The sequence below is a fragment of the Geotrypetes seraphini genome, chromosome 1, assembly GCF_902459505.1.
Source record: "Geotrypetes seraphini chromosome 1, aGeoSer1.1, whole genome shotgun sequence".
NCBI classification, from domain to species: domain Eukaryota; kingdom Metazoa; phylum Chordata; class Amphibia; order Gymnophiona; family Dermophiidae; genus Geotrypetes; species Geotrypetes seraphini.
Window position 1 is genome coordinate 323,464,612 of NC_047084.1, and position 27,099 is coordinate 323,491,710.

The 27,099-nt window shown below is 41.6% G+C and overlaps 1 protein-coding gene across 2 annotated transcripts in view; it reads left to right on the forward strand.

Moving 5' to 3' along the window:
* LOC117366111 (alcohol dehydrogenase 1A-like) overlaps positions 1-27,099 on the forward strand; it is an 81,868-nt gene that overhangs the window by 47,027 nt on the left and 7,742 nt on the right. For both annotated transcript variants that reach the window (XM_033957247.1, XM_033957239.1), the window contains exons 3-8: positions 508-649; positions 4,237-4,324; positions 4,428-4,644; positions 5,771-6,031; positions 10,835-10,970; positions 25,548-25,686. In XM_033957247.1, the coding sequence (XP_033813138.1) occupies positions 508-649; positions 4,237-4,324; positions 4,428-4,644; positions 5,771-6,031; positions 10,835-10,970; positions 25,548-25,686 (983 nt within the window). The remainder of the gene's footprint in view (positions 1-507; positions 650-4,236; positions 4,325-4,427; positions 4,645-5,770; positions 6,032-10,834; positions 10,971-25,547; positions 25,687-27,099) is intronic.

A 27,099-nucleotide genomic window follows, 5' to 3' on the forward strand; every position in this document is an offset into this window, starting at 1 on the left:
AACACCTCTGGGGCAGGCTGACAGCGGGAGGCTCGCTTCATTGTGCCATGGGCTGTCCAAAGATTTTAAATTACAGCCGCGGGGAGGTGGTAGGTGGGGGGGTCAGGAGAGCATACTTCCAATTGCCGATTTTTGGAGAGGCCATGGCCCTTGTGACCTCCCCCGTTCTGATGCCTATGTATTCATCTACCATTCACCAACTTGAGATTCAGTGCACTGTTTCCTCTAAGCTGAGTGGGCATCCTCCGCACAGTATGGCTACCAGTAGGAACTGGTGCTTCAATATTGTGTTTTCAATTGCTAGGTTCCCTAGAGTCCTGCAGAACTTGCCTGTTTCTCACAATGGAAAATGTAGTAGTGAAACAGCACCACCCGCTGGCAGGACTCCTGCATAATTTGGAACAGTGATTCAGTACTCAGGGCCTGAATCTACCCCCTTTTTGTAAGACAACTGCCAGTGATAAATGAAAAAGCCAATAGAATATTTGTTTTCATTTTTCCATGCAGATTGCAGCCACTGGGATTTGCGGCACAGATGAACATGCGCTCCATGGCTACTTCAGTAATATAGAATTCCCAATCATTTTGGGGCATGAAGCAGCTGGAATTGTTGAGAGTGTTGGAGAAGGTGTAACCAGCGTGAAACCAGGCATGACTTATTATAGTACACACTTTTACTAGGGCAGCAGCAGCTTTCTGGATTTGATTAACAATTTCAACATTCTGCTTCACCTCTGGCCTTATCAATGGGAGGTGTATTCTTTCTGTGAAGAAGCATGTATGTTACTTCTGAGTCTACTCCCTTTCTCCTTTTCATAATTTTCTATCTACAAACATGCATGGTTTTTTATTTATTGTAAAAGGTTTGCTTCAGGTATGTGATACTCTTTAAATAAATCAACTCTGTCCATCTGAATATGATTTATGTTACCCAAGCTTCAAAGAAATCCCTGTAGTTCAAGAAAGAATGTTTGATATTGATAGATTGAAACACTTAGGGACTTAGCTATTAAGATATGTTATTTTACCACTAACTCATGCAGAAAGTCGGGAGTTGGCAGTAGAGGAGAAGGGTACAGACAAGAGAAACTTACTTGATGAGCAGAGTTCCCGGGGCAGGGGCTAGGGAGACATAAGAGAGGAGAGAGATTGGAGCTGCAGAGTGAGCATACTTGTAGGTCAGTAAGAGGAGTTTGAAATTTACTTCAGCTTGTCTGCGGTGTTCTTTGCTCACATGTTTAAAGACAATAGACTGTTTTCAGTCCAATTCTTTATATGTGAGTTTGCAAACCATTGGACCCCTGAGGAAGGCGTGTTCGCCGAAACATGGACCGTGTAGGGTCCGTTGGATTTTTATAGCAAAATTTTTTTTATCATTGTACTTTTTAAATTTAATTTTCATGGTTTTATATGTCGGTGTTTAATAAATTATCTCCAGAACATCTGTATCCACAGTTTTTGTTTTTATCAGAAGTGGACAGGGAACCAATGAAGTGACTTGAGGAGAAGGGTAGCATAAGCATAACAACCCTGTCAGAATACGAGGCAGGCAGCAGAATTCTGAACAGACTGAAAGGGGGAGAGATGGGTTAGTGGGAGACCCATGAGAAGCATGTTGCAGTAATTCAGGTGAGAGGTGATGAGGGTATGGATAATGGTCTTGGCAGCGTGCTCAGAAAAGAAACTCTGGATTTTAGCGATGTTGTATAGAAAGAAGCGATAAGTTTTGGCACTTTGTTGGATATGCAAAGAGAAGGACAGAGATGAGTCAAAGATGACCCTGAGATTCTGCACCAATGAAACAAGGAGGATAAGAGCATTATCCACCAAACTAGAGAATGTAGGGAGAGGAGAGGCAGGTTTAGAAGTAAAGATAAGGTGTTCCGTCTTGGCCATGTTTAACTTTAGATGATGGTGAAACATCCGTGTAGCAATGTCAGACAGGCAGGCTGAGACTCAGACCTGGATTGCCGTAGAAATTTTAGGCATAGAGAGGTAGATTTGTGAGTTGGCAGCATAGAGATGGTACCTGAAGCTGTGGGAGGAGATTAGAGCTCCAAGGGATGAAGTGTTGTTGGAGAAAAGAAGAGGTCCCAGGACTGAGTCCTGAGAAGAGAGTTGCACGGGGACAGAAATTCCACCCATCCCCGCCCGTCCCCGTCAGGATCCTCTCTGTCCCCAACCATCCCCGCAAGGAATTACCTCCTTCCCCGCCCTTCCACATAAAAAGCAGCAATTACTTCTGACAGGATCATCAATTCCACAGTTTCATTTGTGTTTGCACTGCTGTTTTCTTTGTGGAATCTCTTTGGTGGAACCCTTTTTTTGTTTTCTGTTCAGGTAATTAACTTAAAAAAACCCTCTTTTACTAAGGCTGACATGTCCATTATATTATATGGACGAACCCTGCTTCCTAAGCCTTTCAACCCCGTGGGAGTCCCGTTGGCCAGAGGGGTTCCCCGTGGGAGTCCCGTGGGTTAGGGGGGATTCCTGCGGGATCCCCGCGATCCCCATTCCGTGCAGACCTCTAGTCCTGAGTTACACTGACTGATAGTGGAATGGCAACAGAAGAGGATCCTAAAAGTGCGATGAGAAAGGTGGAAATAAAACCATGAAATAACAGAGCCCTGAAATCCAAGCGAGGTCAGCGTATCAATGAGTAGGCAGTGATCTACAGCGTCAAACGCCACAGATAGATCAAGGAGGATGAGAATGGAGTAGTGCCCTTTGGATTTGGCAAGGAGCAGGCCATTGGAGACTCTAGCAAGAGCAGTTTCCATAGAATGGAGAGGGTGAAAGACCACTTGAAGGGGCTCAAGAATAGCTTGAGATGAAAGAGCATCAAGACAGCAGTGGTGAACAGCACGTTCAAGTAGCTTGTATAAGAAAGGGAGGAGGGAGACGGGGTGATAATTGGAGGGGCATGTAGTGTCTAGCGAGGGTTTTTTTGAGGAGCGGCGTAACTACGGTGTGTTTGAAGGCATTGGGTACAGTCGCAGTAGAGAGGGGTAGGTTGAAGATATGGCAAATGGTGGGGATGATAGTAGGAGAGATGGTGATCAGTAGACAGGAAGGGATGGGATCGTAGGAACAGGTGGTGAGTTTGGAGGAGAGAAACTGTAGTTTCCCCTGTGGTTTCAGAGAAGGAAGAAAAAGTGGCCTGGTTTGGTGGAGGGTTGGTATGGCAGATGGGAGGAGGGAGAGACGGAGGTGATTCGTCCAGCCTTGGAAAGGTCTCTGCCACACCCTGCTGTTCACACCAGACAGCGCTACCTCAACATCTAGCAGCGCTATAGAAATGATAAGTAGAACTAGTAGCAGTAATTATCAGCACAGATTAACTTGTTAACTAAGTTGGGCATGCAAATCGGAACAGGTGCAGATTTTTACATGCAATTTTAGTCACTGTATATAGAATCTGAGGATAAGAGCATGAATGTCCAGGTCTCCTGTATTTTAAAACAGCCTCTACTTCAGCAGATTCTGATCTAAAAATACTGGTGAAACTTGACCTGATCTGGACATCTCAGTTCTGAATTCTACTTTTTTTTTAAAATAAATTTTATTATTTTCCAATATGAACAGTGCAACATAAATATATACATCTGAAACATATCAAACCATTACAAAGCACTTTTGAACTACAGAAATTAAAAGACATCATTACCCCCAACCCTGTATAACTCAGAAATATAAACATATTTGCAAATATATATGCAGTATCCGATGTGTAAGGGAACCAAATCTAATTTAAAAGAGATATAAGACATAAATATATATCTACATTTCTTAAATAGATGCAACAAAAGCTGCTAACGGGCCCCACACTAACTTAAATACCTTATTATTCCCCAAAAATTCTGCATTCATTTTTTCATATTTGTAACTAGAACACAGATTTGCCCACCAAAAAGGAAAATTTAAAGTAAAAGAACTCTCCATTTTTTAAAACATGGAACTGTAAGTTTTGCTGTGTTAACCCTTTAATTGGCAGATGGTGGAAACGGCTGCTTTACGTAACTTGATTTTGAAGGAGAGTAACAGTGCCACCATAAGAGCCATAGAAACCCATGTTATTTCTGAGAAACAATGCCAAATAGAGGGTTAAAAGTGTGTTTTTTACCGCAGCTTAGTAACTCTCCCTCTGTGTTAGTTACACTAGAGTTTTGTAGCAAATGTCACCTCTAAATTTTGGAAAGTTATTAAACAGTGTTTCCTCTCCATCTTTTTTTTCAGGCGATAAAGTCATCCCACTCTTTATGCCTCAGTGTGGGGAATGTGTCTGCTGCCAAAATCCCAATACTAATCTGTGTTTAAACTACAGGTGAGCATCACTGCTTCCCATTTGTACATTTTTCTATTATTTTTCAATAAATTCAAATTACTGAAATATGTCAGTTAAGTTGTTGATTTGTCTGTTTAAACAGTGCTGATAAACCTCGTAGTCCAGAGGACAAGAAAATCACATTTACATGCAAAGGCAAGCAGATTCACAGGATGGCAAGCATAAGCACCTTCTCTGAATACACAATTCTGCAGGAATCTGCGTGTGCCAAAATTGATGCTAAGGCACCTCTGGACAAAGTCTGCCTGATTGGTTGTGGATTTTCTACTGGTTATGGATCTGCAGTCAATATTGCCAAGGTAAGGATACTTACACCATTGTGAGCCGTAGATCATTCCCCTCGATATAACGGATAGTCCTCAACTAACACATATCTCCCTCCTATAGTCTATTGTTTTTGGAAGCTTCTATACTGCTCCTAATGAGCGGGGAATCAATTCTGAGTGGTTTGCATGAGCTCTAGTAGTGATGTTACAATAACATGTGTGCAATGGTGTTACAATATATGAGCTTCAGTAATGGCTTCATTAGTTCTCTATCAGGTCCCTTTTACAAAGATGCACTGTCGAGCAGTGCACACTAAATACCAAGCCGCCCATTCTATTCCTATGGGCAGTATGGCTTTTGCCGTGTGCTGCTTGATAGTGCAGCTTTGTAAAAACCCGCCTGTATCTTTATTATAATAATAAAGTACTTATATATAATATGTAAACCACTTTGTACCACAGATGGGTGGCACGAATCATATTCCTTGAGAGCCACCATGCTCACATTATCTTTCTCCTCAAGGTCATTGGCTCCCCATTCATTTCCGGATACCGTTCAAACTCCTCTTACTGACTTACAAGTACAATCACTCTGTAGCCCCTCAATATCTCTCCTCACTTATCTTCCCCTAAGTCCCTGTTATCTGTACCCTTCTCCTCCACCCCCAACTCCAGACCATTCCTTCTTTCTTGTTGTGCCGTATCATATGTATGCTTGGGACAGGCTGCCAGTCAATACGTCATGCTCCGTCTCTAGCAGTTTTCAAATCCAAGCTAAAAGCCCACTTTTTTGAAGCTGCTTTCAACTCTTAACTCCCACTTACCATCAGATACCTGTACCCATTTTATCATTCTTTCTGCCAGCCCTGAGATGTCCTGTCTGTCTGTCCAAATTAGATTGTAAGCTCTTCTGAACAGGGAGCATCAATTGAATGTTACATGTACAGCGCTGCACACGCATTTCAGTACTGTAAAAATGATAAGTAGTAGTAGTAGTGATATATCAAAATGCATTATCCTTACTCTTGCTGAGCCTATGTCCTACTTCCTTCTTTATATAATTCTCTCTTTAGTTCTGATGTTTTTCATCCAATTTTCTTTGCAAGCTTCAGTTTTTGCTTTTTCTAATACACTCATACTGCTTATTATTACTGTTTAGGTGCAACCTGGTTCTACCTGTGCGGTGTTTGGTTTGGGAGGAGTGGGCCTTTCGGTTCTCATTGGCTGCAAAGTAGCTGGAGCTGCCAGAATTATTGGAGTTGACATCAACAAGACCAAGTTTGCAAAGGCTAAAGAATTAGGGGCCACTGACTGCATCAGCCCTCAGGATAACGACAAGCCCATTCATGAAGTGCTGACTGAAATGACCAATGGCGGAGTGCACTATTCATTTGAATGCATTGGGCAAACTGATTCCATGGTATGTTGTCATGGATACTCAGGGTAAAAAGTTTGTATATAAATTTATAAAGATTTTCAGCGAAGCTATTCATATAAGTAGACAGCTGAATATGCTGTCCTAGCTTTATGCATATAAGTTATCCAGGTTAAGACTGCTAGTTCTGCCATCTGAATTATATGGATTATTACATGAATAACGGCCAAGTACCTCCACTATCTGAAAAATTTAGGCCCTCCTCCATGGAATGCTCTGGCCCCTCTTCATAATTTATGTATAATTATGGCCAATTCATTTCCATCTGGAAAATTCACACATAAGATTTTTAAAATACGGGAACAATTCTATGAGTGGGCAACCCCTCATAATACCCCTGCCCTCCACCCTTGCACATAAAATTGCAAAATACTAGCATGTTTGTTTATTTTATTTTAAAACATTTATATCCCACACACTCCAAAATGTATGTGGGTTATAAGAAAATGCACATAACAAAATTAAAACAGAATGTACGATACTTTACACTCCCTCCCCCCAAAAAAAAAAGTATACACAGTGTGTATTCTTACCCGTGAAAGTGCTGGCAGGGCACTTAACTCATTATTCTATAGTGGCTCTCATAACTGGCATGGTGTGCAAATGCAAGGGGTGTACGCATGGGCGGAGCATGAGAGAGCAGTGTGTAGGGTCTGCTACTACATAACTCCCAGATTCTATATAGGTCGCTAAAACTTAGGTATGTGAATTTGAATGTGCTGGTCAGACGCGGGCAAGCCAATTAGTTAACGAGACATTAACAATCAATAATCAGACTTAATTGCCACCAATTTGGATTTGCGCTCACATCTGCCCTAGGCTCTATTCTTATCACATCCGCGCCTAACTTTTCTAGTACATAACTCAAAAAGGGCATGGCCATGGCAGTATGGGCAGATCAGGATGGTGTTCCTAGAGGTTATGTGCGATATTATAAAATACAATGATTTGCGTGCTTTGGAACATAAGAATAGCCTTACTGGGTCAGACTAATGGTCCTTCTAGCCCAATATCTCGTTTCCGCGGAGGCCAATCCAAGTCACAAGTACCAGGCAAAAACCCAAATAGTAGCAACATTCTGTGCTACCAATCCAGTTCAAGCAGTGGCTTCTCCCATATCTGTCTCAACAGCAGACTATGCACTTTTCCTCTAGAAACCTTTTTTAAAACTAGCTAAATTAACCACTCTTACCACATCTTCTGGCAACGCGTTCCAGAGCTTAACTATTCTCTGAGTGAAAAAATATTTCCTCCTCTGGCATTAGCAGGTTTTAGCAGGCAAAAATTCTGCCTGCTAAGTTGGGTGCTTTAAGCACTCATCCTAGAATTCCTTTTATACTGTAGAATAACGCTTCGTGATGATTTTTCATCACTATTTATAGAAGTTATGTGAGTTCCTGATGCATTTATGTGACTGCAATTATACTGGAGCTATGGCTGTTGTAACTTTGGAAAGTGGAGAATAAAACAGCGAAGGAGATTCTGGTGCTCAATACCCTTTTATTTATATATCAAGACGCGACACAATCGTGTTTCGGCCCCAAATGGGCCTGCCTCAGGAGTCTGGAGTCAGAGTGGTGATAAGTGTAAAATTCTTCTAAGTCAATCAAAGACCAATATTGTGAAGCATACAAAGATGGTACGTCGGCTCTCAGAGCCATCTTTTTATGCTTCACAGACTCCTGAGGCAGGCCCATTTGGGGCTGAAACATGATCATGTCGAGTCTTGATATATAAATAAAAGGGTATTGAGCACCAGAGTCTCCTTTGCTGTTTTGTTCTCCACTTTCCAAGTATTGGGAAGTTAGCATCTCCTGTTTTCCTGGTGTAACTTTGACACCTAAGTAAGGTGCACTGATACAGGGTTGCAGTGTTCTATAATGGAATCTGAGTGCCTGGATGCCCTTATTCATTGTAAACAGCTTAGATTTTAACTCTGGTTTTATATTTGCGGTATGTTAAATAAATTGAACTTGAATCTTATGGAATAATCTGTTACCATGCAGCATTGGAGCTCCTAAATGGAAATATCCAGTGCAGTGGTGTAACCCAGCTTGCTGGCTACCTGGGTTGAAGCATCTCCTCTTCTAGACAGAGCTCACCGCCGCCCCCCCCCCCCCCACTCCTCCAGGCAGTAGGAGGGATGCGTGGAGTAGTTCCTTTTATAGAATAGTGCTTAGCGCCAATTTTTCAGCACTATTAATATTCATAAAGAGTGCCTTGTAACAATTTACCCAACCTTTTGTTTTTTCCCTTTTTTCCTATGCCCTTACTGTAACTTTGTCCCCTTTTTCCCCGCTTTCTTGTTAGTCATTATTGAAATTTGTTGTTTTTAAAGTATATTAATGTTTCTATGTTTTAATATATTATGTACATCGCCTAGAATGTTTATATAGGCGATATATTAAGAATTAAATAAACTTGAACTTGAACTTGAAGTTATGTAAGCTCCAATAGGAGGAAATATTTTTTCACTCGGAGAATAGTTAAGCTCTGGAACGCATTACCAGAGGTTGTGGTAAGAGCGGATAGCGTAGCTGGTTTTAAGAAAGTTTTGGACAATTTCCTGGAGGAAAAGTCCATAGTTTGCTATTGAGAAAGACATGAGGGAAGCCACTGCTTGCCCTGGGATTGGTAGCATGGAATGTTGCTACTCCTTGAGTTTTGGCCAGGTACTAGGGATCTGGATTGGCCACCGTGAGAACGGGCTACTGGGCTTGATGAGGCATTGGTCTGACCCAGTAAGACTATTCTTACATTCTTATTTATGTGATTGCAGTTATACTGGGTCTCTGGCAGATGTAACTTTGGCACATAAATGTAAGGTGCACTGGATACCAGGTTGCAGTATTCTATAACGGAATTTGAATGCCCGGATTCCCTTATAGAATAGTCTGTCACCACGCAGCATTGGGGCTTCTAAATGGGAATCTCCAGTGTAGTGGCATACTCAACTTGCTGATACTTGGGTTGGAGCACCCCCTCCTGTCAGAGCTCCCCCTCCTATCAGAGCTCCCCCTCCTCCAGGCAGTAAGAAGGGTGTGTGGTGTGATTGTGGGGCAATGGACCGTATACGTGCATCCATTGGCTCCATCAGACCCCACTCTGGAACTGAAAGTTGATGTCAGAGGGGGCGGAGGCTGGCAGAGTCAATAGCTATGAATTTACTGATGTATGGTCTCTTGTTGATATTTTTATAGAGCAGCAATTTATTCCATGTTTTTTGTAGTCTGATCTCTATGTGGGTTTTTTTTGGTTTTGCTATAGTGCTAAGAAAAACCTTCTTTTAAAGGGCTCCGACAGGGGGTGTTGGTGGGGAATCCCCCACTTTACTTAATAGAGCTCGCGCTGGCGTTGGGGGGGTTTGGGGTGTTGTAACCCTACACATTATACTGGAAACTTAACTTTTTCCCTATTTTTTAGGGAAAAAGTTACGTTTTCAGTATAATGTAGGGGGGTTACACCCCCACACCCCCCAACATGGCAGCGTGAGCCAGCGCGATCCCTATTAAGTAGAGTGGGGAGTTCCCCCCACCACGCCCCCTGTCGGAGCCCTTTAAAAGAAGGTTTTTCTTCGGCGCTGAATTGTCAGCGCTCGTTTGTCGGCGCGCCTCTGTCCTCGCGCGCTTTTGTCCCGTCATCGTCCTCCCTAGCCCACCTTATACCAAATTGCAGTGTATTGCCAACATGCAAATTACCCTAGAAATTATCCTGGTTTATAGCCAAAGCCAAAATCAGCTAACTTGTGGGTGTTCCAGGGACAGAGTTGGCACTTATGCAGTTAAGTGCCAGTATTCAGCCCTTAACCTTATCCCATCCATAAGAAAACTATTCTACATGTGCAATACTATATTCTCTGTCACTGCCGCCTCCTTATGAAATGCTCTTCCCTCAGATATTAGACTTGAGGAATCCCTTGACAAATTCAAATGCAAATTAAAGACCTTCCTATTTAGGGATGCCTACCAGACATGAAAAAAAAGTTTCATCAACACTTGTAGCCAAACAGAGTAATACCCATGAACCACTTTTACGAAGCACTCTCCCCCCCTATTGTTACCACCCCCCCTTTTACCTCCCTTTTAATTTATTTTATCTCGATGTACTTTACTCCTCCTCACCCACGGACCCCTTTATGACCATATGTCTTTGTCAGATCTGTCCTCGTTATTTTAACTAGGAATGCCTCCCTTTTTTTTTTTTTTTCTTTTTTAAATTTAGTGTTGTAAACCATCTAGGTAACCTTTGATAGATGGTATATCAAGTATAAAATAAACTTGGAAACTTGGATATAAATTGGGCTGCATATGAAGGTAACCCTACTTTAAAATGGTTCATCTTCTATGTTTAAGGGTTGAATATTGCACTTATTCGTGTACACTTTAACTGGCAAAACACAACTGGACATTCAACATTGCTGCCCGGATATGGCCTGGCATTGAATACAGCCCGGGTGAGGGGGGTATAAAAAGGATGAGTACTGCTATCTGAATATCGGAAGGATTGCATTTCAAACTTATCTATAGTAAACTTGAGTAAGGACTGTACTGTGGAGGGAGAGGGGTGAATACAGGTTACAGGTGTCTGCATAAAAAGAAAAAAATATTACGAAATTTAGATAGAAATGTATTTCCTTTTCTGTTAATTGCTGGCAGAAAAAAAAATGCATTAAAATGTATCTTAAGATCGACAATATGTTTTTTAAATTAAAAGTTGTTTGGGATTATATCTTATAGAGAGGATGCATTACCGCCTTTGCAAAGTTTCCCATTTTTCTTTGCATATCAGATAGAAGCCCTGAAGTCTTCCCATTCTGGATATGGAACCACTGTAATCGTCGGAGTAGCTCCTTTCACTGATAAAATGGCCCTTGATCCCATGCTATTGACCACAGGACGTACTTTGAAAGGAGCCCTTTTTGGAGGTAACAGTAAAGAAGTGCATGATATTGTTTAAAGAATTCAGTGAGGAGTAGTTGAGGGAAAGCGCTATACACCTGAAAAGTTCTTTTTAATGTTCATTTCGGCATTTTTGTAATCAATATTGCAAAAGGGCTAAAGGGAAAAGTTTGCTTCTTTATGGATAATATCCAAATCTACAATACTATAGGGTAGAATACATGAATAATATAGAATACATGAATCCTTCAATGGAAATGATTACAAAATTCTGAGGTTCTTTTTTCCTTCCTATTATTATCGTGCTTGTATTTTTTTATATTTCAGTATTTTTAGTTGCCTATTATTGTCAGTTGATCCCTTTATTTTTGGTGTATAATGCAGCTGATGAAAATAGTTGTTGACAGTGTTTATTTTTCTTATTCCTTAGAAACAAATGCCTAATATCAATATAGGTGGGCACTAGTCTGGGTATGAAATAAAATAATAAACACTTTCAATAATGGTTGATGCTGTGATGTCCTATAATGAAGGAAAAAGCCCCAGAAAAGGGCCCTCCCACCTCCACCGAAGGTGTACCGATCAGCTGAAGATAGGTTGAAAAGTTTTTCTTCTATCTTTTGTTTTTCATTAGTGAAGTACAGCATAAGGTTTTTATTACATTGAAGGTTTTTTGCCAATGAGATGACCGCTCAACCACCTTTAACAAACCACTTCAGTGGAGGTGGGAGGGCCCTTTTCTGAGGCTTTTTCCGTCCTTATATCACATTATAGGACATCACAGCATCAACCATTATTGAAAGTGTTTATTATTTTATACATTGTCTTTTCATGATATCTGAGTCATTTGTCACTAGTCTGGGTTTGGACATTAACACTATTCCACATATAAAACTGTTACACATAATTCTATAATGAAAATGCGATGATTTAGGCATCAGGAACACTCGTAATCTAATCTAATCTTGTGTGTTGCACTCTGCCTACAAAGGTTCAAAGAAGAGCGACCAAGGTGATAAAGGGGATGGAACTCCTCTCGTATGAGGAAAGACTAAAACGGTTAGGGCTTTTTAGCTTGAGAATATGCCTTTTTACATCCTGCTCCATCCTCACAGATAATGGTAACATATTCTACAATTTAGGACCTGAGATGTAAAAAATAGTATTTATGTATTCTTTCAATCTTACCAATTTGAATGAATTAAGAACATAAGAACAGCCTTACTGGGTCAGACCAATAGTCCATATAGCCCAGTAGCCTGTCCTCACAGAGGCCAATCCAGGTTGCTAGTACCTGGCAAAACCCTAAAAAGTAGCAACATTTCATGCTACCAATCCAGTGTATGCAGTGGCTTCCTCCATGTTTGTCTCAATAACAACCTAAGGACTTTTCCTCTAGGAAATTGTCCAAACCTTTCTTAAAGCCAGTATCATTAACAGCTCTTGCCACAACCTGTGGTAACGCATTCCAGAGCTTAACTACTCTCTGAATGAAAAAAATATTTCCTTCTTTTGGTTTTAAAAGTATTTCCCTGTAAGTTCATCAAGTGTCCCCTAGTCTTTGTAAATTTTAATGGAGTAAAAAATCGATCAACTTGTACCTGTTCTATATCACTCAGGATTTTGTAAACTTCAATCATATCTCTCCTCAACCATCTCTTTTTCAAGCTAAAGAGTCCTAACCTTTTTAATCTTTCCTCAAACGAGAGGAGTTCCATCCCCTTTATCATCTTGGCCGCTCTTTTTTGAACCTTTTCTAGTTCTGCTATATCTTTCTTGAGATAAGGCAACCAGAATTGAACGCAATACTCAAGGTGAGGTCACACCATGGAGCGATATAGAGGCATTATAACATGCTTAGTCTTGTTAACCATCCCTTTTTTAATAATTCCTAGCATCTTGTTTGCTTTTTTGGCTGCCACCACATGGGTGGAAGGTATTATCGTATTGTCTACAATGACACCCAGATATTTTTCTTGGGTACTAACCAGTAACACTACCTCTGCTGACCTCAACAGTCTTACTGGTCAGGAAAGATGTAATTTGGTAGCCAAAGCTACTGAAGTCTGTTTGTTTAGTATCTTAAACACCATCAAAAATATCTTATATCAGATCCTATATTCAATGGGCAACCAGTGTAGTTTCAAAACTGGTGAGATGTGATCCCAATTTATACAAGTTCTTTTGAGCTCTGCCCATAGTTCACCCAAACTCCACCCGTATGCAGACCTGCCAGCAAAGTTCATGCCATCAAATCATAGTGTATATTATCCATTAGTCGTTACTCTAACAAAGTACTCAAACCTTTCTATAATAATTATTAATTTTATTTATTTACTTATTTATTTATTTTAGTATTTATACACCACTTATAGCCTAAGTAGTTTACATTCAGGTACTCAAGTATTTCTCCCCATCTGTCCCAGTGGACTCACAATATGACTAATTCACCTGGGGCAATGAAGTATTAAGTGACTTGCCCAGGGTCACAAGGAGCAGGGCTGGGTTTGAACTAGAGAATGATACGGTGGCTGTTACCCACGGCTAGCCGCGGGTAACCCGCTGAAACAGTGGAGGGAGAAAAAAGTGCTCACCGCAGGCATGGGGACAAGACCATCCACCTCCCCATGGAACGGTGAATGGCCTTCTCCCTTCAGTTAAGGGAGGTCTGTAGGGATATTTCCGTATTCACACCTGAAGGTTAGGCCTCCATGATGTCATCAAGCCTGAACCATTGTTTCAAGAATCTCTCTCTGCAAGCAACTTTCAAGCATGAATTTTGCAAGAAGTAAGAATTACACAGCTTTGCAGTTTCTGCCAGATGCATTATGGGGATGTACCCGAATGTTGCTATTCAAGGGCATTCATCTGTGCTTTAATAATGGGACAGTGTGAATCTTGAAGAAATTATTCTGTTCTTATCTGTCTAACGGCCCTGGGTCTTCCAGCATATATGATACTTTATACAGAAAGGCTATTCATCAAGTTCTGTTTCTGGATTGGTCCGAGGAAGTCATCTGATGAGATTCAAGAAAAGAAAGGTGCTAATTAATTAATAATTAGTTAGTCTGTGATAAGGTCCGGGGAAGCTCAGATCTGCTCACAGATGTTCTAATTGTAAACTTTTTCTTTCAATAATTAGACCTGTAAGTTACCTCGTGTGATTCTCTGCCTAAGAGATAGAAATTCGGACATTTAAAAACTGTTCTGAACTTAGCACAGATAAACGGAACTTATTGCTGATGATTTATAGCCTCATCAAGGATTTTCAACACATGTAACTTTTACAACGGTATTCCTGACGTCTTCCAGCTGACAAGAAGTTTTCTCTTCCACCTAATTGTGCCGGAGAGGCTAATTAAGGGTGAGCATACGGAAATTACTTTTATTAGCTTGGGAATTAGATAGGAATCATTTGTGATAGGTAAAGGGTTGAAAAGTTACCTGGGTGATAATATAATCATTTGCTAATCAGGGATTATTATTATAAGGAATAGTGTGTGTGTGTAACAAGAAGTTTTACTTAATTGTCTAACCATTAGAGTGTGATAATCATGTACTGAGTTTCATTTGTGTAATTAGATATTTTGAACAATACTTAGATTCTGCAGCTGGCTTGTGAATTATATTTTTCTATTTTCATAATAAAGATATTTCTCATTAGCCTGGGTTTTGTGTCGTATAATTAGACCATGATATTTGGACTTGAATAAGAGATTATGGTTTTCTCTAGACCACTTAACAGAGACGTAACGTGTTTATAATACTGCTAAGTGAACCATAAATCCTTCTACAGATTTTGGGGGCTCGTTTGCCGGGATATCTAGGTTTCTAATTTACGACCGTAGCCATGTCTGTTGACACTGAAACTCAGATTTCGTGGCATGCTCTTGAAAAGGATGTTTTTCAGAAATTAGCTGTGCAAGTGTTAAAACAGCAAGATTCTGATGTGTATTTTTCTGACCTTGTTCGTTTATTACATGCAGATATAGAGGACTCTAATCAGGCGTACTGTTCAGTATTGCAGCGTCTCCTACATGCTCGTACTAAGCCTACAGGAGAAAATTATTCAGAGCTCATCTGTGCGTTGTTTGCTTTTAAAACTTCTGTCTCTGCTAGTTTATCTCAACAACGTCAGCTTCAGAGTGATTTATATGAGCAATTAGAGGATTGTAAAAATTCTTTGCAGGCAGAACGGACTCGTAATGATTCCCTTGAACTGTTAGCTTCTAATTGTGAAGATCAACATTCCGACTTTGATCAGGTGATGTCTGAGTTACGACATCAATGTTCTGAGTTGAATGCTGAACTTGAAAGTCAGAAAAAAAGAACAGTGGATATTTCTTGTGTTAAGTGTACATCTTTAGTGACGCAACTTAATACTGTCCGGGCTCAGAAGGCAGATTTACAGCTTTCTTTATCTACTTGTCAGAAAGATCATGCCAAGCTTGTATCAAGATTGCAGAATGAACTTGCAGACGTAACTTCTGCTTATGTTTGTTTGGGTGAAAAGTTAGACGCTACCGAACGTCTGTCTAATGATAAGGCAGCCCGTGCTGACAGGCAATTATGTGCCTTACAAGCGGACTTTGTTGAGTCTCAGAACCGACTTTCCGAAAGTGAGTTACAGGTCACACAGCTAACTGACCTATATCAGGCAGATGCCGATAATTTGGCTCTGTGCCAGAATGTTCAAGCTATATCCTCCCAGAGAACTGCGTTAGCTACTGATGTGAAAGTTTTGCAAGACAAGGTTGCTACTTTTTGTAGTGAGAGGGATATTCCAGCTCCCTTTCTTCCTATGTCGCCTCTTCATTTTCCTACACCAGCTCCTAGAACAGTCTTTCGTTCTTTTTACAGTTCTAGTGGGGGAGGTGGGAACAGGAATTCGCAGGAGTGTTCTGATTCTACTGCAGATGACTTGTTGCCTAGTAACAAACCCTGCCCTGAGAAATTAGTGACACTAGCTGACCGCCCAGTGCAGCAACCATGCCCAGTGCAGCAACCACGCCCTGTAAGGTCTATCTCAACTTCCTGTGACGTCACTGAACCTTCTGACTCTAAACCTCATCCGGTAAGGTCAGTTTACAGTGAGCCTAAACAACCACCAGATGGCACCAAAGCACCAGACATTTCACAACATACTCCACAAAGGTTACAGCACAATAATGAAACAGGGAAAGAAACTCAAAAGAAAGGAGGTGGTTATACTATACCACCCTATCACGTACAGATAATGAAGATGTTTAAACAAATGATAGAACCTTTTAGAGAGGGAACTAAGCTAACTATTGAAGCACATTTGGCCTCAATACATGAGTTCTTTGAAACTTATGCAGTGACAGAGTACAGTGATAAGCTTCGTTTACTCCGTTGGTCCTTTGCTTCTGAGTGTTCTGAGACGTTGCGATCCATCATCACTGGTACTTCGGATGTGTTAGAGGTGGAACAACAACTCAAAAGACGTTATGGTACATACGCTGATTCCATTGAATCTCGCAAAGCTGCATTCCATTTGCGTTGTGGACTCCAAGAAAATCCCCGTGAATTTGCTTTCCGTCTGAAACGACATTTCTTTCCAGACAGGACTCCTTCTGAGGACGAACTGGAGTATGGAGAATTCCGATCTCTCTTTGCAAAAGCCTTGCCTGAATATATGAGTGTGGTTGTGGCTGGTATGAAAAAGGCCTCTTACTCATCGATCTTAGCCGTAGCTGAGGATTTCTATGATCATAAAGTCAGGGTTCCTGCAGGCCAATCTGAGAAACCGGTGCCCAAAGTACGATCTAAGGAACCTAAGCTGAGTGTATGCGCAGTTCAGACTTCACTTGCTTTGGAACCTAGTAGCTCTGTAGTTTCCACTCCAGGACCTGTTTCATCTCGTCCAGCAGACCAGACTTCCTCTTCTGATGCACCACCCAATAGGGATGGACCCAAGATACAGAAGAAGAGACGGCCCAATAAGCAACAGAAGCAGAGTGACCTCAGTGTGATAATGGAACAATTGGCTCAGGTGGTGGATCGTATTTCTGCCCTGGAATTGACTTCTAAACAATTGGCAGCATCTGTCCCCGCGAGAAAGGAACAGACCTCAAGGAGAATGGATAACAATATCGGTTACAGGCCTTCTGGAACTCGAGTGGTCAAGTCTGTAGTAACTGACACCCAGGCTTCCATAGTAGACGACCTGGATGACACACCCGAATTGTTAGAGGATGATAACGCATGACTAGTCCGAGAACCAATTTTTCCACCCACTATTGTATCTTCTGTCCAAACAACATCTCCTGATGCTACACAAGACATAGATCCGGTACAATCCAATGAATTATCTGAGGACACAGAGTGGCTTCCTTCATGGGATTCCATTAAGTCACACAAGTATTTCTTGGGTAGGTTAACGCCTATGGGTCAACGGTTCACTCTACCTTTGTTTCTCCAACAGGTTTTGTCTTGTCCCGGTTTACTTGATACGGCTTCAGAAGTGACTTTGATCACTCAGGGACTATTCCAACGTTTGCAGACTACCCTGGGTACCCAGAATCCACTGTCGATTATTCCCAGTGATTTGTCTTTGGTTGCATATGGACATCAGAACATTGAGACAGTTGGTCAAACTTGGCTGACCTTGCAGTTAGGCAAAATGAATGTTAAACACCCAGTGATTATTACCACTAGTCCAGGAGAGGAGTTCTTGATTGGAAACGATCTTTTGAAGAGATTGCGGCCTATTTTGGATTACGTCCAAGAAGTGGTCTGGGCTCAGGTGACTCGTCCCCTTCCTTTTGGAAAGGTACCAACTACACGCCTTCCCCAGGTTACCAGTACTGTGGAACGAAACGATACTTCAATTCGAATAAATTTCCTGCGTTCAGCGGATCCACACATTTTGGAGCTACGGTATGCCAATGTTCCAGAAGGGGGTCCCACAGACCGCGAGATTGTCAGCGTTCCCAAGGAACAAATATCTGACATTGTTCTCCAGGCTGACCATTTGGAGATTGTTCTGAAGTCTACGTTCCCCGTGCCAGATCCACCTCAAGAGACTGTCCAAGACCCGACCTCATCTGTTTCCAGTTCTTTGACCTCTCATCCTCGTCTACTAGCTGTACTTCATCAGGATGATACTGACTTGTTTGTTGATGTTCACCTGCACGGTTCTGTCCCAGTTCAAGCACAACTGCTACTCCAGAGTGACATCTCCATGATTAGTGAATCTTTTTACTGTCAACTTCAGCGAACCACATCAGTTCCGTTTGTTCGGCGCCACTCTACTCACCTACCTATATCAGGTCAGGGGGTCAAGCCTCTTGTTGGGGTTTGTAGCCTTTCGCTGACCCTGGGTTCTAAGACTTTCACTCATCACTTTTCTGTGGTGAAAGGCCTATACACATCCTTGTGTTTAGGATCAGAATGTCTTGTTCGTCTAGGAGTCTACGTTGATTTGGTGAACGGTGTGCTTTGGAGCAGATTGCAAGGCACCCCGGTAGAAGATGTGGACCTAATGGATGGTCTGAAGGCTGGACAACTTCTTCCTCAAGTTTGTGAAGTGGTTTGTGCTGAAGACGTCAAGATTCCTGGCCTTGTGCATGATTTTGCTCTACCTCTTCGTTTGGCCCATGGTCAACGCATGCTCGATGATATTGGCTTTTTCAACCCAAATTCCTCTTTTCTCGAGCATGGTCTTTCTCTAGGTGCTTTATCAAATCAAATTCTCCAGGTGCAGATGTCCTTAAATGGGTCCACATTAATCAACTGAGACCATATCATCCCAGTAAATTTGCCCAGGATGAAACCATTGGTGTGATGAATGACATTAACCTAGCAACAGCCTAGGCTGTTCTCTCTCTTTTCTGTTTTTCAGATGGCGAAACGAGTTCTGCCGATGATGTTCCTGGTTGTCCTGCTGATTGGCGTTGGTACCAAAGTAATCGATCCTGGTCCGCAGTCCCGTGTTGTCCTTCAAGATTCTCCTGGTTTCTTCCTCTTCCCGTTCCAGATCCTGCTCCAGAACATCTTCTTTTGATGTTTCTTTTTTCCATTTGGACTCTACTCCTACTGAAACTGAATTGGAAATCTTAGATGTTTTCCGTGGACATCCCATCAACTTTACCCTTGAAGTGGAACAATATTTGATGACAAAACCTTCCCACACCATTGAACTGAAAGTTGATAATGATAAGCTTCATATTGAGGACTTTCATATTGGCTCCTCCAATGTACATGAAGTTGTTGATACCCGCAGTATTGATCTTTTTATCACTGTTGTTATTCCAATTTTTGCCATCTTGTGGGTTCTCTTATTTGGGTTCTCTGTTTTTGCACTCTATGAGACCATCCGGATTAAACGTCTTATTCAACAGAAACCATCACATACTGACTTAAGAATGCATGATTTCATTGCGGCTATGAAAGAGTAATTTTGCTAGCCGTATTTTTGATTATGATCTTTCTGTCTTAACTTTTGCTTTGGCATACCTTTTGTGCCTTGCTAAGTAGTTATGATTTTTGATTTTATCATATATTGCCATTATTCAGTGATTTTATTATCATTTATTTGGCTGGGTTCATATATTTTACCCTTGCCTTTATGATTATTATCCATTGATTATTGATATCTTTGATTTTTTGCTGATTTATATGGTATTGCTTATGTTTATGCATTTTTTTTATATCACCTTAGGTCTTGTCGATCCTTTCCTACTTAGTTAGGTTGAAGGTGAAATAGACTCCATTGAAGTTATTTCTCTTCCAAAAGGGGGGACTGTAGGGATATTTCCGTATTCACACCTGAAGGTTAGGCCTCCATGATGTCATCAAGCCTGAACCATTGTTTCAAGAATCTCTCTCTGCAAGCAACTTTCAAGCATGAATTTTGCAAGAAGTAAGAATTACACAGCTTTGCAGTTTCTGCCAGATGCATTATGGGGATGTACCCGAATGTTGCTATTCAAGGGCATTCATCTGTGCTTTAATAATGGGACAGTGTGAATCTTGAAGAAATTATTCTGTTCTTATCTGTCTAACGGCCCTGGGTCTTCCAGCATATATGATACTTTATACAGAAAGGCTATTCATCAAGTTCTGTTTCTGGATTGGTCCGAGGAAGTCATCTGATGAGATTCAAGAAAAGAAAGGTGCTAATTAATTAGTAATTAGTTAGTCTGTGATAAGGTCCGGGGAAGCTCAGATCTGCTCACAGATGTTCTAATTGTAAACTTTTTCTTTCAATAATTAGACCTGTAAGTTACCTCGTGTGATTCTCTGCCTAAGAGATAGAAATTCGGACATTTAAAAACTGTTCTGAACTTAGCACAGATAAACGGAACTTATTGCTGATGATTTATAGCCTCATCAAGGATTTTCAACACATGTAACTTTTACAACGGTATTCCTGACGTCTTCCAGCTGACAAGAAGTTTTCTCTTCCACCTAATTGTGCCGGAGAGGCTAATTAAGGGTGAGCATACGGAAATTACTTTTATTAGCTTGGGAATTAGATAGGAATCATTTGTGATAGGTAAAGGGTTGAAAAGTTACCTGGGTGATAATATAATCATTTGCTAATCAGGGATTATTATTATAAGGAATAGTGTGTGTGTGTAACAAGAAGTTTTACTTAATTGTCTAACCATTAGAGTGTGATAATCATGTACTGAGTTTCATTTGTGTAATTAGATATTTTGAACAATACTTAGATTCTGCAGCTGGCTTGTGAATTATATTTTTCTATTTTCATAATAAAGATATTTCTCATTAGCCTGGGTTTTGTGTCGTATAATTAGACCATGATATTTGGACTTGAATAAGAGATTATGGTTTTCTCTAGACCACTTAACAGAGACGTAACGTGTTTATAATACTGCTAAGTGAACCATAAATCCTTCTACAGGTCACCGATTGCGCGCAGCCCCCTCCCTCCTTCCTTCCTACCGAATCTATCTCCCTCCCTCCCCCTTACCTTCGCGGCGTGTTAGTAAAGTAACTCGCTGAAGCTGGCCAAGCCTGCCTGCAGTTGTGAGGCAGGCTCGTCTGGCTTCAGTGAGTTACTTTACTAACTCACCGCAAAGGTAAGGGGGAGGGAGGGAAATTCTTGGGCCACATGAGGGATGCTGAAAGGCGGTGAGGTGGTGAGAGGGAAGGGTCATGGTGGTGGGAAAAAGATGCTGAAGGGGAAGACAGAGTGGGGTGAAGACGCTGAAGGGAAATGGGGATTGGGGAAGACAGAGTGGGGAGAAGACGCTGAAGGGAAAAAATGGGGAAGGCAGAGTGGGCAGAAGACACTGAAGGGAAATGGGGATTGGGGAAGACAGAGTGGGGAGAAGATGCTGAAGGGAATTGGGGAAGACAGAGTGGGGAGAAGACGTTGAAGGGAATTGGGAAAGACAGAGTGGGGAGAAGATTCTGAAGGGAAATGGAGATGACAGAGTGGGGAGAAAACGCTGAAGGGAAGAAGATAGAGATGCCAGACTATGGGGACAGCGGAGGGAAGAAGATAGGTGCCAGACCAATTGGGGGGGGGGGGGATGAAGGGAGAGGCACAGTAATAGAGCAAATGGAAGACGCTGAGAGAAGACAGACAGTGGATGGAAGGAATTGAATGAGAAGATGAGGAAAGCAGAAACCAGACAACAAAGGTAGAAAAAAAAAAATTCTATTTATTTATTTCCTTTTTTTTTTCTTTAGGATAAAGTAGTATATTAGTTGTGTTAATAAAAATTTATAAACAAAGCCCTGCTAGCTGAACATCTCTTCTCTAGTTCAGCAGCCAGAAGGAATAAACTAAATATTGCAGTACTGAGGCTTGTATGGATGCTGCGGGTATAGTAGTTGTGGGGACAGGGTGAGGACAGTGGTCGCAGGGACGAGGTGGGGACAGGGACGGTGGTCGCGGTGATGGGGCAGTGACGGGGACAAATTTTTTCCCCGTGTCATTCTCTAGTTTGAACCTGCAACCTCAGGGTACTGAGGCTTCAGCTCTAACCACTAGGCCACTCCTCTTGTAAATGACTAAAATACCGGCATGTGTACACATTCCTGTCATCTAAACTAGGTATGTCCTTGTAACATAATCATCATACTGTCTCTCCTATACCTTACCCAGCCCAATAATCATTCTCCCCTTCCAATCTCAGACAGCTACCCCTATTTTTCCTTCTTTGAAGCATTCTTCCCCTCTCCTTAGCCTTCCCTGACCCTAGAATACACTCTTTCCTCCTCTACAGCCAAAACACTCTTACCCCATTCTAAACCTGACTCCATCACTTTTCTCCTGTCTACCATATCACCTGTCATACTGTCTTATTCTCTTCAGTGCCAAAATAAACCATATAGTACTGAATCTTCCTCTTTCATCAGGCCCATGCAGGCTGCTGCCTCCACTTCATTACTGCTGAGGACAACTTAATTGTGGTTTAATTATTGACTTTTTTAAGACCAGACTTAAAGCAACCAATCGATCCACCTTACCTCCAGCTGCTTTTTTTTTTCTTCAAGGGAAATACTTTTGTTTCTGTATTTATTAACAGGAAATGGACTAGTTGTACTTTTTAAATACTTCCACAATTCAGCAAGAAATGTAGTTAAGGACTTCTTTGCAGTCTGTGATATTTTAAATAGGTCCGTTTAAGAATTATCTCAAGATATTTCCAAATATAGGCTTGTGAGCCCATGCAGTTCTACTCTTCAGATCTAACAAAGAACATCTGCTCTCCAAAGTTCATGTACATCTGTGAATAATTCTTATGTTAGTCCACCGAACAGAATAATGTTCTCCAAGGAATCCAGTTTTCTTCAGGACCTATTATGCCTTCTAGAACTGTGTGTCTCAGAAATCTTATGACTCACCCGTAAAGATCACAAATATCTTACAGTCATTTGAGTTCTTCTTCAAGATTTCCTCAGCTTCTATTGAGCTGCAATGTCTTGAAGAAAGATTTCCATATACCCTGCTTCAATAAAATGGCTCCAACTTTTAAGGTCCAGTAGAAACAGCTGGCTGTGAGGGTGAAGAAGAACACAGCGGTCAACAAACCTGATGCACTGAAGGTAGCAGGGCCAGCTTTAAGAATGGTGGCACCTTGCAAACACTGGGATCATAGGCACCAGCTCTGTGGGTGCCCGAGCACCCCCAATATTTTTGGGACCTCATGTGACTGTAGATGCATGCATTAACTTTTTGGTGCCACTCTGTATTTTGCAGACTCATGTGCTGCAGCGCGGCTCGAGCAAGCCAGGCTCAGTAATGACTCCGAGTAGGTGGGGTCGAGGAATGATGACGTGCATGCAGATGCATCCAGTAGAGAACAGTCAGCAACAGCATGCTGCAAGAGGGAAACATCAATTTGACGGCTTGGACTGAAAAATATCAGATCGGCCTCTGAGTGTTAGTAACAGTCAACCTCTTTACTTCCAGGTTCGGTGGGGGAGGAGGGAGTCAGAATCTACAGTCCTCCAGGCTCTGAACCAATGCTTTACACAGGCTTAGCAGACAGGTTATGACCCAAACAGCTGTGTTGTCCTTCATTGGGCTTGAGACTGGGGATCTGCCTACAAGCATATGTAGGAGCCACAGTTCACACCTGATTCGCTGCTCCTCTTTCCTCCTCCATTGCGTATATTCTGATTGGTGAGAGGAGGTGAGGCACTGGGCACAGGAAAGTAAAATTCAGGCTGGAGAAGAGATGGCTCAGAGGAGATATGATAGAGATCTATAAAATACTGAGTGGAGTAGAACTAGTAGATGTGAATTTCTTGTTTAATCTTTCCAAAAATACTAGGACTAGGGGGCATGTGACGAATCTACTAAGTAGTAAATTTAAAACAAGCCAGAAAAAATATTTCTTTACTCAGTGTGCAATTAAACTCTGGAATTTATTGCCAGAGAATGTGGTAAAAACAATTAGCTTACCAGTGTTTAAAAAAGAAAAGTCCATAAGCCATTATTAAAATGGCTTGGGGACATCTACTGCTCATTCCTAGGACAAGCAGCACAAAATCTGTTTTTCTCCTTGGGATCTTTCCAAGAACTTTGTGACCTGGATTAGCCACTGTTGAAAATAGGATATTGGGCGTTGAAGTGGCATATACTAGAGAAATGAATAGTTAAGATCTTGATTAAGATCATGCTACCTATAGAAGTCGTGAAGGTGGCCAACCACTCTCAGCTAGCCAGGAACATCACCCATTTTCATGCGAAGTGGATCAAATTATCAGCAAAAAAGTCAAAAGACAGGACAGTTAATTGGCAATGGCTGAAGAAAGGCTTCCTGATATAGGATGACCTGGTAAAACTTTGGACCAGTATTATACAAAATAAGACTGGCAAATCCCAAAGTGATCATTTGGAAATGTGGACCTATGGCGGGAGCTATGTTCTCATCTTGATGGACCTTTGGTCTGTCCCAGTATGGTAATTCTTAAGTTCTTAAGGATAAGATCAGGTGAGAATAGGGGAATGGTGAGAGAGAATGAGCAACTGTGGATGAAGTAACAAGTTACAACTAAGATGTGAAAGAGGGAGACAAAACTGAAGAATGAAGAGAGACAAGAATCGAGACAGAAAAAATCAGTATCACTGGTGCAGGGAAGAAAGTGGAGAAGACAGGAGGAATGGTCTGAAATTTGGCAGTTAAGATTTAATGCTAAGGAATGCAAGGTATTTGGGCTGCAAAAACCCGAGGGAACGGTACAGTTTAGTGGGTGAAGAACTGAAAAGAGGAGCAGGACTTGGGTATGACAGTATATGATGATCTTAAGGTGGCCAAACACGTTCAAAAGGTGATGGCAAAAGCTAGAAGGATGCTTGATGCATAGGAAGAGGTATAGCCAGTAGGAAAAAGGAGGTATTGATGCCCCTGTATAAGAATCTGGTGAGACCTTATTTTGAATATTGTGTACAATTCTGGAGACCGTATCTTCAAAAAGATATAAATAGGATGGAGTAGGTTCAGAGGAAGGCTGCTAAAATGGTTAGTGGTCTTCGTCTTAAGGCATATGGGGACTGACAAAGATCTCAAAATGTATACTTTGGAGAAAAGGTGGGAGAGGGGAGATATCATAGAGATGTTTAAATACCTGCATGGCATAAATGCGCATGAGGCAAATTTCTTTTGTTTGAAAGGAAACTCCAGAAAGAGAGAGCATAGAGTTAGGTTAAGAGGTGATAGGCTCTGGAGTAATCTAAGGAAATATGTTTTTACAGAAAGGGTGGTGAATGCATGGAATAGTCTCCCGGTAGAGGTGGTGGAGACAAAGACTGTGTCTGAATTCAATAAATCATAGGACAGGCATGTGGGATCTCTTAGGGAGAGGAGGAGATAGTGAATGCTGTGGATGAGCAGACTGGATGGGCCATTTGACCTTTATCAGCAATCAGGTTTCTATGTTTCTACTGGAATTAGAAAGATGCTTTATCAGAGTTATTAAACATTCAACATGCCTACATTCCTGTCTTTGATGCTGTGACACAGGTTTAAGTGGCTTTGAGGCTTCCTAACAGCCATACTCAAACATGTTTCTATGTATTTCAACTTTGTCTTTTATTTTTAAAAAATCCGAGCATGACATGTTTTCTCTTGCTTGTGCACTGTTTTGTTTTTTAGGCTGGAAGGGCAAAACTTGTGTCCCTAAACTGGTTTCCGATTCCATGGCAAAGAAATTTAACCTGGATAAACTGGTGACCCACACGTTACCTTTTGAAAAAATCAACGAAGGTTTTGAACTTCTACGTGCTGGAAAAAGGTGAGAATGTATCTTTATTCCCAAAATTTGGGACCTTCCTCTATAGGCCTCCGCTTGTAATGAATTGCTCTTGTGTCAGTAAGAAAAGATGCTGGAAATAGAAAGCTTGTTCTGTATATCAACCTCTCAGATGGGAAATGAGCACTGTGACACTACAATCCTAGAATATTTCATTTTAAACTACAAAATTTCTTTTTCTCTCCCTACAGTTCCTTCAATTACTATATGTGCTGCAACTTTTTCACTGAGTTAATATTCAAGAACCTCTATGAGTGCTGAGGTGAAATTTGACAGAGACAAATAATAGTAGGCCCATAATTAAGCAAGAGGCAGAAAGTACCATCTGTGAATTCAGCTTGTCAAATCACATTATCTGATTTATATCTCTCAGTAGAAGATAAGCAATAAGCAGCATATCAGGTTCTCAGGTACTGTTGCTCTGCAGACATTTCCAAATATATCTAGAATTTATCTATCTTCTTCACAAATTGTTCACAAACCTATGATGACTTAAGATAAAAGATTCACATTGGTGAGCATGTGGCAGAGTAGGCTGGAGTAGTGGACTGATAACCAGAGAAGATTGGTTCAAATCCTGTGCTGCTCCTTGTGATCTCAAGCAAATCACTTAACCTTCTGTTGCCTCAGGTACAAAACTGATTGTAAGCCCTCCAGAGAAGGGAAAATACTTTGTGTACCTGGATATACCACACCTTGAGCTAATTCTGAAAAGATGTGAGCTAAAGCTAAAATAATAAATAAGCTGTTCACCCATCATCCATGGTAGACTGGCCCTGCCCAATGCATCCCAGGATTTACCACATGGGGAAGGGTGCAGCCACTTTTGTAGATGACAGAGTGAGTGGGCATTGCTCCTGCCTCATTCTGATACTAGGGGCCTGGAGGAGCTTGGAAAAGAAGTCGGGGGGTTAGGGGTTGGGTTACCAGATTTTCCCAAAGGACAATCCGGACCCATGGCCACGCCCCTAGTCCCGTCCCATTCTGCCACACCCCCAGCCGGCATCCACGTATGTGCGGACGCGATGCAATGACATCACCGCGTTGCATGGGCGGATGCCCCTTCCTGACACAATTTTGCTGGGAAGCTTTTCAAAACCTGGACAAAGTGCCGGGTTTTGAAAAACCGTCCTTTTAGAGGACATGTCCGGGGACATCCGGACACCTGATAACCCTAGTTAGACATCAGGATGAGTTTTATTTTGTTATTGTCAGGAGCAGGCAAGTTGGAATGGGAGAAGAGAGGGGGCCCCCCACTAGACTGCCAGGGATTTTTGTGTGTTGTTGTTAGGGGTGGAGGGTTGGATCAGGATGGATAGGGGACTCCCTAGACCATCAATATTTTTATATCTTAATGTTGGGGGGTCAGGGAGGTTAGGATCTGGTTGGCTTGGG